The 8,272-nt window shown below is 47.0% G+C and overlaps 1 protein-coding gene across 5 annotated transcripts in view; it reads right to left on the bottom strand.

Annotated features, from left to right (window-relative positions):
- Positions 1-1,056: 1,056 nt before the first annotated feature.
- The window catches only part of LOC123181151 (ubiquitin C-terminal hydrolase 12), an 8,964-nt gene continuing 1,748 nt past the window's right edge, over positions 1,057-8,272 (bottom strand). For 2 of the 5 annotated variants that reach the window (XM_044593386.1, XM_044593389.1), the window contains exons 2-5: positions 3,273-3,399; positions 2,237-2,552; positions 1,503-1,669; positions 1,057-1,392 (exon numbers count right to left, since the gene is read on the bottom strand). In XM_044593386.1, the coding sequence (XP_044449321.1) occupies positions 1,241-1,392; positions 1,503-1,669; positions 2,237-2,552; positions 3,273-3,375 (738 nt within the window). In that variant the 5' untranslated portion in view covers positions 3,376-3,399 and the 3' untranslated portion in view covers positions 1,057-1,240. Of the gene's footprint in view, positions 1,393-1,502; positions 1,670-2,236; positions 2,553-3,272; positions 3,400-3,513; positions 3,876-6,882; positions 8,257-8,272 lie in introns of those variants that run through there. The other 3 variants (XR_006491525.1, XM_044593387.1, XM_044593388.1) reach the window with 3 other exon arrangements.

The raw sequence follows: 8,272 nt of genomic DNA, 5'->3' as shown, positions 1-8,272 counted from the left end.
GGGCCCGTTTGCTAGTAACAAATAAATACAATATGAGAATATATTCCATGATGAATCTAATGATATTGATTGGGTATGATGAAAATTCATATTTTCTATAAAAAATCAAATTTTAGAAACCCTTACTTAAGACAAATCTAATATGTGAAGTAAAAAAGAAACGGAGGGGGCATTTCTAAGCTATTATAAAGTGAACCACGTGAAACGTTGGAATTGAGCCCATATTTTTAGTATTTTTTTGAAATGCCTTTCTGTTTGTACACAAAAAGGATTATGCTAAAATATAGTACTACATACTACCTCAAAAGGTTATATTATGTTACAGAGGTAGTATATTCATATTTATTAACGAACTAGGCATGAACTTTGCTAATTTTACTAAAAAGGAGCATGAACAATATTTGGTATTTAAAATGATATTAGTGGTCAAAGTTTCGAAGTTTGAGCGAATATATGTCCAAAATATCACTTATTTATGAACTGGGGATAACAGATTTCTCAAGAAGAAGAAAACGCAGGTGTATAGGCACACAATCAGATTAAATGTCCAATGTTGCCTTGTTCCAAATGTTCTAGATATAATGATGGAATTTAGACAGAAATTTCTAATTGCGAATCCAAGTTTCGGAAATTAGCTTAGGGCTTATAAAGCAATATAGGCTTATAAAACATGATAGGTGTGTGTGCAGAGAAAAGTTGCACGTATATTGGCAATTAAGTACTACAGTCACCGTAACCTAGCCCCAAGCTGCGCAGAAACAGGGTCTTTATGCAATTGGAGTCCCCTGCGGGAACATGCTAAACGAATTCATGCAAAACTCAGATTAGAAGTCCACAACTCAACCTGAAATGCAGCATAAGGGAGAACACCTGTGCAAAAGAACCATGGGGGTCACTCGATGGCAGGATTCTTGATACCCTGGTGATGTTCAGTTGATGAGTAGTAATGTAACAAATCACACATAAACTAGTAGAATGAAATCGCGTTTAACCTCTTGTGGGCAATGTTTGAATGCCCGCGGCCATGAAAATGGGATCATAGAACCACACGCAGCATGCAAACGGAACTCATCTATTGAAGTGCTTCCAAATAATATAATATCACAGACAATGTACCTAGAAATCATTACTGGACTCCTTGTGAACATAAGAACATCAAACAAGTTCACAACACCATCGCTAGTATATAACTGCTACGATGAAGGCGCATTATCTCTTCTTCAGGCCATGAGGTAAAGATCTAGCCATCATTGGATGAACCAACGATGGTAAGATCTGCCTTCACAACACAGCTCGATCCCACAACATAGCCTCCCGACGGGTCCTTGAGTTTCTCGAGTCCAAGGAAATCAGGCCACCCCCATCTGTGTGTACCCGTAAACACCAAGAGACCTGTGATCGAGACAAAAGTAAGATCAACTGTAATCATCGTGAGGTTAAGGACACTAGCTGCTTGAATCATACATATCAGTAGCACTGATACTTGCTAAGGAGAGCTGAACCTGAAGTTCCAGTCAAGTGTTTCCCATTCTTTTGATCCAGGATGGAGAGAGTCATTAGAACCACCTTCTTGGACTCGAGATGGAGCTCATCCGAGGCATCCAGGTATAAGTACAAGCTGAGGCAATCAGTGCTGTACTTGTTACCACGTGGATACATGCCGACGTACCTGTTGACAAGAATGGGAGGTGACACTTCAAAGATAATTGGGTACACGGGAAAATGTATTTCAAGAATGTGGTTGGTTACTGAAATCAGAAACTTTGGACACAGCTTGGTGGCATTAGAACTGTACAAAAAATCTAAGCAAAGCATGACTGCAGTACAAGATATTACAATGTTACACAAAAAAACCTGAGAAAATAATTGATGGTGTGTGATACATACAAGGACCGGTTGTACCAAATATATACATGATAATCAAATTTATGGATATTTTTCCTCCTAAACGTATGACCATGAAATTTTACACGCCAACATACAGTTTAGTACTACGTTGTTTCTAATTTGTCACTGAATTTTCCGTACACCTTGCAAAACCCTGTTTGTATTGAAATTGGAATTTGCTACCATATCTGTAAATATCTTGGTTGCATGCTTAGAAATCAAGCTAAAATATCCAGTTGGAACATATGAAGGACTGGTAAGCTAAAGGATACATATAAGCTAAAATATTGGACAACACATGCATACTATTTATATAAATCATTTGTGATGTAACTACCCAGATGTATACCATTTATGTCCGCCAACTTCAAATGTAGGAGAACTGACGAAGTGCTTCAAGTCCAATTCAAGGAAATTGTCCATGGTCCAAGTGTATGTCCCTTTAATGAACCCCTTCTTCTGGACAAAGATATTCTGAACTGTGGTAGCCTTCTTATGAACCACAACAGCCTTCTTTTCAGGAGAAGAGACATCAATTTTTAGTATCTCCACACCAAAAGCACAGCTATCATCAACTAGGAAAGCAGATGACGTAAGTAGCTCCTGAAGAGGAATCAAGCAATATTGCTTCGAGTAGGTATTCTTGAAACCAAAGTTGTAGCTAGCTGCATTTAGGTAAAGGTTAGAACTTAGAAGATTAGAGAACGAAGAAACCAGCTGTGTTTAGGTAAAAGTTAGAAAATTAGAGAAAGAAGAACTTGTATGTAAGATGAAAATATCCCAAATAACATATAATCAACTTTTCCACGGAAAAAAAAAACATGTAATCAGCTTTCACCCCAGTTAGCATTTAAGGAGAGATGAAAGTAGTTAAATCCATCAGAATAAAAAAAACAAAGTAAAAGAGTACACGCATATGTACTCTGGAACGTTGTTCGAATCAGAAGAGTCTCAAGTGTGACACACAGTACAGAAGGTCGACGGACAAACTTACCAGCAAAGAAAATATCAAGCGACCTGTTAATGGGAAAGTAATTGATTATGTTACGAAATTTGTAGGTATTGATTTGTAATGATGATATATTGGTATCTATAGCTCAAACTTGTGATGCACACAAGACTGTGTATGGACTCCCAGCTAATAGGATGGATGCACCTTTTTGCAGTGAAATTGGATGGATGTAGTTGAAAAAACACATTCACGAGTCTACCTTTGCATCCACAGTATTCTCCTTTTGAATGGTTGAATATTGACAACTCAAACACTGCATACACTCTAAATTACTCCATCAGACAAACCAGGCAGTTACTTTATCCGCTAGAAAAAACCAGATGATATTTATACATCTAATATGTTAATTTGCTACTGCGGTTATGATGCGTACCACTTGTACCCAGAGCAGTCAAAAGCAGCAGAGAACACCGTGGTAGCTTTCGTCTCAAGTAGCGCTGAGAAGTCATGAACCTTCCATTTAAAATGTGGAACATGGGTCTCTCCTAATCTTGCAGGAGCTGAAATTTCCACCGAAGGAGGCAACAAGTCAAAATCATGTTCATCCTTGGGAAACTAAAAGGGTGCAGAATAGTTGTCTATGTTGAGATTATATGAATGAAAATCTTGCATACAGTGATTTGTAAGCGGTGACACCACTAATATATTGTAGTAAGTAGCAGTCTGAAGTTGAATTGGGCAGACAAATTTGTTAGGAATGGGCAACTACATTCACAGGAGGGCCAAGGGCCAGTACATATACATGTGTATGGTAAAGTGCAAGAGAGACTATACACATCTAACACCCCCCCTCAAACTCATGGTGGATCAACAACACTGAGTTTGGAGAGAAGAAAACTATGCTGCGCTTGAGTCTGTGCCTTCGTGAAGAAGTCCGCCAACTGTAACTCAGAGGGCACATAGTGAAGAGCGAGAGTCTGATCCTGCACAGCAGCACGCACAAAGTGGGCATCCACACCGATGTGCTTGGTGAGCTCATGCTTCACCGGGTCACGCGCAATACTGATAGCACCAGTACTGTCTGACAATAAGGGAGTCGAGGTAGTAGCAGACACACCAAAGTCCTCAAGTAACCACCGTAACCAGATCACCTCAGCCGTCAGCATAGCCATGGCTCGCAACTCAGCCTCTGCACTCGAGCGAGAAACGGCAGTCTGTTTCTTTGTCTTCCAGGCAATAAGAGAGCCACCAAGAAAGACACAATAAGCAGACAGCGAGCGTCGATCAGAGGGATCACTAGCCCAGGTAGCATCAGAGTAGGCCTGGAGCTCAAGAGAGCTGGAGCGGGGAAAGAAAAGGCGTTGAGAGAGCGTGCCACGAAGATATCGTAGAACACGGAGGAGATGACTATAGTGGACAGAGGTGGGGGCTGAAACGAACTGACTCAGGATATGAACAGGATGGAGATATCAGGACGCGTAACAGCAAGATAGACAAGACTGCCAACAAGGTGACGATAGCGAGTGGGGTTAGGGAGAGGGTCACCATCAGAAGCACGAAGCGGAACGTTGAGTTCCATAGGAGTCACAACTGTGCGCTCATCACCGAGAGCAGCGCGAGCAAGAAGATCCTGAATATATTTTTCTTGGGAGATGTAGAAGCCATCAGAGGTCGAGGAGATCTCAATCCCAAGAAAATAGCGAAGTGGACCAAGATCAGTCATGAGGAACTGGTCGCGAAGGCGAGCCTTAACAAAGGCTATGTAGTCAGAGTCGTCACCAGTGATGATCATGTCATCAACATAGAGAAGGAGCAGAGTCCGACCACGAGGAGACGTGTGAACAAACAACGCGGGATCATGATCACTGGACAAGAAGCCAGCGGCAGTCACCACAGAGGCGAAGCGCTCAAACCAGGCGCGAGGGGCCTGTTTAAGACCATAGAGGGAGCGGCGAAGTCGACAGACCAAACCATCAGGAGCATAGTACCCCGGTGGTGGCTGCATATAAACCTCCTCACGCAACTCGCCATTAAGAAAAGCGTTCTGAACATCAAGTTGAGAGATAGACCAATGACGAACAGAAGCAACAGCAAGAAGAGTGCGAACAGTGGTCATGTGGGCCACAGGAGCGAATGTCTCATCATAATCGCGTCCCTGCTCCTGCTGAAAACCACGGGCCACAAGGCGCGCTTTGTAGCGCTCAAGAGAACCATCAGAGCGAGTCTTAATCTTGTAGACCCACTTGCAGGTGATGGGACGGACACCAGAAGGGAGGGAAACCAGATCCCATGTGCCAGAGCGCTCAAGGGCAGCAAGCTCTTCGGCTATCGCAAGCTGCCATTCAGGCTGAGTCATGGCAGTCCGATAGGAAGTGGGCTCAGCAATAACAGAGAGACCGTACCGATCAGGAGAGTAGCGATCAGGCGGGGGGCGAGGCCGAGCACGGAGGTTATGAACCGAGGGAGGAGTGAAAGGAGGTGCACCAGAGGTGGAAGGCGCATCAGGGGAAACATCCTCAGAACGAGGGCGACGAGTATAGTGAAGAGGAAATGGTGAGAGAGGGCGACGGACTGGAGATGATGGTGGAGAGTTGGAGGAGGAGGATGGGGAAGATGGTGTCGGTGGTGAAGGAGAAGGAAGGAGAGGTGCAGGCGGAGGAGGAAAAACATGAGGAGGCACATAGCAAGGTGTATCAGGGAGAAGAAGAAAAGAAAGATCGTCCACAGAGAAGCTCGAGGTAGAAGGACGTGGGTAGTAAGAGCGAGACTCGTCAAAGGTCACATCACGCGAGATGCGCAAACGACGACCAACAGGATCCCAGCAGCGATAGCCCTTGTGCTCATCACTGTAGCCAAGAAAAACACACTCAACCGACTGAGCAGTCAGTTTGGTGCGTTCTCGCGGGGCAAGAAGGACATAGCACACACATCCAAACATACGAAGAGATGAGTAGTCAGGAGAGCGACCAGTGAGACACTCCGTAGGAATACCACCCTGCAGAGCAGTCGATGGCTGTATGTTGATGAGATAGGTGGATGCAGAAACAGCCTCGGCCCAAAAATGGGTGGGAGAGAAGCAGCAATCATCAGAGCACGAGCCGTCTCAAGTAGATGACGATGCTTACGTTTGGCAACGCCATTCTGAGCATGTGCACCAGGACGTGAGAACTGGGCAAGAGTACCCTGTTCCGCAAGAAAACCACGCAACAGCTGGGAGATAAACTCACCAGCGGAGTCAGCACGAAAAGTACGAGTGGGCGTGGAAAACTGGGTGTGAACCATGGCAGCAAAACGTTTGTATATAGAGAGAACCTCGCTACGAGATTTCATAATGTAGAGCAAAGTGTAGCGAGAGAAATCATCAATAAACAAGATATAGTAGCGGTGACCGCCTTTCGAATCAAAGGGAGCAGGACCCCATACATCAGAATGAACTAAGTCAAAAGGACGCTGAGATACCGACTCACTGGTAGGATAAGGTAACTGGGTCTGTTTGCCAAGTCTGCAGCCATTACAATGTAAAGAAACATCTCCAGATACAGACCCTAAGATGCCCTGACGAACTAAAGAAGACAAGCGAGAGCCACATATGTGACCAAGGCGATGATGCCACTGCTGGAAGGACGCAGACGAAGAGGCAGCAAGAGCATGGGAGCTGGCTGAAGTGGTGGCAGCGGAAGGAACACAAAGCCAGTCAACCTCCCAAAGGCCCTCTGACTCACGGCGCCGGGGGCCAGCACCAACCAAAGCCTTGGTGCGACGATCCTGAATGGAGCAAGAGTCGGTATCAAGAATGACACGACAACCAGAATCAGTAAGTTGGGCAGCGGAAAAAAGATTCATGGTGAGGCGAGGAACATGTGAAACACTAGGAACAGAAAAAGATGGAGTGGAAAGAAGACCACGGCTAGCAACAGGAAGAGGTGTGGCATCAGCGGTAAGAACATTAACAGGCGAATCAAGAGGTCGGAGAGAAGACAGCATGGAAGAATCAGAAGACATATGAAAAGAGGCTCCAGAATCCAGAACCCACGAAGATGTACCTGACTGTGTAGATGCCTGCGGTGGTGGAGCAGTGGCTGCAGTCACAGCAGCAGCGGAACCGGTCGACAAAGAGCCTGAGGAAGCTAAGAGACGCTTGAGCCTCATAATGTCCTGGTCAGTGAGTGACGGGGTCGAGGAGGATCCAGGAGTCCCACTGGAAGAGGAGCGCCTCAGGTCTCGCTTCTTCTCACGGCAATCAGACTCTGGGTGACCTGGCCGAGAGCAGTAGCCACAGAAGGTGTCACGGCGCAACCGGCCCCTCTCAGCATAAGAAGGACGACCCACCCCCCTGAAGGAGTAGGCAGGAGCGGTGGAGCGGTGAGGCGAGCAGGTGGCATAGGAGCTCGGGCGGCCAACACTGATGGAACCACAAGTAACCCAGCAGAGCGTAGGCGGGTCTCTTCAGCACGAAGCTCAGCAAGTACCTCCGAGATAGGAACACGACCACGAGCGAGCAGGTGAGCACGGCGAGGCTCGAACTCAGAGCGAACACGAGATAAGAACTCGTGAACCCGCTGAAACTCCAAATCGGACCGTGTAGTCTGACAGCAACGGCAAGTTCCACAAACGACGGTCCGAAGAGAGTCAAGCTGACGCCAGATGGCAGAGCACTGTGAATAGAACTCATCAACAGAGGAATCACCTTGCTGGAGTGCATGCTCCTGACGCACCACAGATAGGTAGAGAGCATCACCAGAGGGCTGATAGCGCTGACAGAGATAAGACCACATCGCTGCAACTGTGCCAAGTCCCATGAACTCCGAGGCGAACTGAGGAAGGACACTCGCAGTAAGAACAGCAGCAGCACAAGCATCATCATTGCACCACTGAGTGTAAGCAGACAGATCATCACGATAGGCAGAAAGGGCATCCGAATAGGCTGACATCTGCTGATCATAGGCATCAACTGCAGTATCATCGAGAGCCTTGGCGGCATCGCGATCAGCCTGAGAAGCATCAGCAGCAAGAACCGGCGGTGCTGGCGGGGTAGGAGCCACAGGAGCAACAGGGCAAGGCGGACAGGGGACCTCGCCAGAGAGAACACCCCACAGAAGGAGACCGCGCATGTGGATACGCATAAACCCCGCAAACTCGGCATAGTTGGTGCCATCGAAGATCACCGAGGAACGGCGACATAGCCCGAAGAAGACATGAGGAGCTCTTTTTTTTTGGTCAATTGCTACAGGAGACCCCGATCCAGATCGGGATCGGGCTCGCGCTGGCTCGATCCAGCCCCGATGGAGGAAGCGGGGGGGAAGGGCGAGCGTGGGAGGGGCCGGCCCTGGGCAGCACCGGCTGCAGGAGGAGGCGGCCAGGGGCGGCAGGGCGCGGGGAGGTCGCGGTCGGGCGCGGGGAGGTGGCTGCCGGGCGCGGGGAGGTGGCTGCCGG

This window comes from Triticum aestivum, chromosome 1D, assembly GCF_018294505.1.
Source record: "Triticum aestivum cultivar Chinese Spring chromosome 1D, IWGSC CS RefSeq v2.1, whole genome shotgun sequence".
Lineage (NCBI taxonomy): Eukaryota > Viridiplantae > Streptophyta > Magnoliopsida > Poales > Poaceae > Triticum > Triticum aestivum.
Note: the sequence above shows the minus strand (reverse complement) of the source record. Positions and strands in the feature narration are given on the sequence as shown.